The following is a 2,172-nucleotide window of genomic DNA, read 5'->3' as shown; positions in this document are numbered from 1 at the left end:
ATGGATGAAATGTGATGAGCGCAGCATAATCCACAGAAGAGTCCATTAATAATAAATTGAAATCCTGTGATTCATCGTATCCTTAGAAGTGTGATATCAAGAACAAGAAAGATGATTCTTTTGATCTGCTCTACAATTGCCAGAGAATATCACCAACGAACATACCATCTTATAAAGCATTATTTTGCAATGTTCCATACTAAAGGTGTATGATCATATTTTAAAGATCTAGTAAAGGGCAGTTTTGAAATGGTCCTAGTGATTGGGGCTGACTCTAGCCCCCCTGAACTCTGAATAACAATTTCCTTTGCTGTGCACACCACACCTGTGTTTATTATGCAGTGACTTTTTTTCTGATAAAGGAGACAAGCTATGAGACAGACCAACCGGACCCAGGTGACGGAATTCCTCCTTCTAGGACTCTCTGATGACCTGCACACCCAGAAGCTGCTGTTCATCTTGTTCTTAGGTGTCTATCTGGTCACTGTGCTTGGCAATCTACTTCTCATATTCCTTGTTCAGACTGACTCTCGGCTTCACACACCCATGTATTTTTTTCTGTGCAACTTGTCTCTGGCTGACCTCTGCTTCTCTACCAACATTGTTCCTCAGGCCCTTGTCCATCTACTATCAAGGAAAAAGGTCATTCCATTTGCACGCTGTGCAGCTCAGCTTCTGCTTTTCCTCATTTTTGGGTGTACACAGTGTGCTCTTCTGGCAGTGATGTCCTATGACCGGTACGTGGCCATCTGCAACCCTCTGCATTACCCTAGCATCATGACTTGGAGGGTGTGCATCCAGCTGGCCACGGGATCATGGACCAGTGGCATTATAGTGTCTGTGGTGGATACCACCTTCACACTACACCTTCCCTACCGAGGCAGCAACCGCATCGCTCATTTCTTTTGTGAGGCTCCTGCACTATTGACTCTGGCATCTATAGACACTCACACTTCAGAGATGGTCATTTTCCTTATGGGGGTTGTGATTCTCCTCCTACCTGTCTCCCTAATTCTGGTGTCTTATGGCTGCATCATAGTGACTGTGGTCAAGATACAGTCAGCTTCAGGGAGGCTCAAGGCTTTTTCAACCTGTGGCTCCCACCTCATCGTTGTCATTCTTTTTTATGGGTCAGCAATTATCACATACATGACACCAAAGTCTTCCAAAGAGCAGGAGAAAGTGGTGTCTGTTCTCTATGCAATGGTGGCCCCCATGCTTAATCCCCTCATCTATAGCCTGAGGAACAAAGATGTAAAGGGAGCTCTGAGGACAGTAGCCATGAGGAATTTCTCACATAGACTTAGAATCACCCTCTGACTCAGAGATCCTTTTGACTGCCCAGTTATAAGACTTTTTGGGTAGTCTTATTTGTGAATCTAAGATATGGTAAGATTGTTATCACTGGGCCTTGTTCCTGGATATACACATTATCTTTTATCTCATATTTCTTTTGTCAAAGGAAAATAATTTATGGAACAATAAGAGGGCACATATGCTTCCTTATGGTTCATTTTTGACAATGAAGTCCTGTTTTTTTTCCTCATATTTGTGTGTACATAATGTGCCCCTCCGGCAGCAATGCTCTATGACTGATGTGTGGCAGTCTTCAACCTTTGCATTACTCTACTGTCATTATCTGGAAGTCTTTTCTAAGAAATAGAATGTCTTCTAAGACAAATATAAATATATATTTTTAATCATGATATGTATTATCATCTATTTCAGATCTGAATGTAAGTTTTTTATCTTTTGGTATTTCTCAATATCTTCCTATCATAAAATAAAAATTAAAAACATTAAATACCTTACCATGAGCTAGGTACTATGTGTGTGTGCATATATGTGTACTTGGATGTGTCTTAGGTGGGTAATGAAGAGCATCCAGACAGTGAAGAAGAATATATGAGACTCTGTGACCACACATTCTTTTTAAATTTATATTTCTATTGAATTTTTGTGCATTTCATACATCTTAATCATATTTAGCCCCCCCAAGCCCCATAGCCCGAACACTAGATTCCATGTATTCTGTCATATATGTTAATGTCTATCTAGTCGAGCATTTGTTCCCAGACGGCCCTTGGTGGAACTTCATCCATTGGAGTCTAGTCAGACTATCTAGAATCTCTCTCTTAAAGAAGATCTACTTTCCCTCACACAGTAGTAATC

The 2,172-nt window shown here is 40.8% G+C and overlaps 1 protein-coding gene across 1 annotated transcript; it reads left to right on the top strand.

Moving 5' to 3' along the window:
* Positions 1-372: 372 nt before the first annotated feature.
* On the top strand, positions 373-1,320 carry LOC103748909 (olfactory receptor 2D2-like). Its single transcript, XM_008851686.1, has one exon. The coding sequence runs from the start codon at positions 373-375 to the stop codon at positions 1,318-1,320; it is 948 nt and encodes a 315-aa protein (XP_008849908.1).
* Positions 1,321-2,172: the final 852 nt, after the last annotated feature.

Source organism: Nannospalax galili, unplaced genomic scaffold, assembly GCF_000622305.1.
Source record: "Nannospalax galili isolate Female #2095 unplaced genomic scaffold, S.galili_v1.0 scaffold426, whole genome shotgun sequence".
Taxonomy (NCBI): domain Eukaryota; kingdom Metazoa; phylum Chordata; class Mammalia; order Rodentia; family Spalacidae; genus Nannospalax; species Nannospalax galili.
Note: the sequence above shows the minus strand (reverse complement) of the source record. Positions and strands in the feature narration are given on the sequence as shown.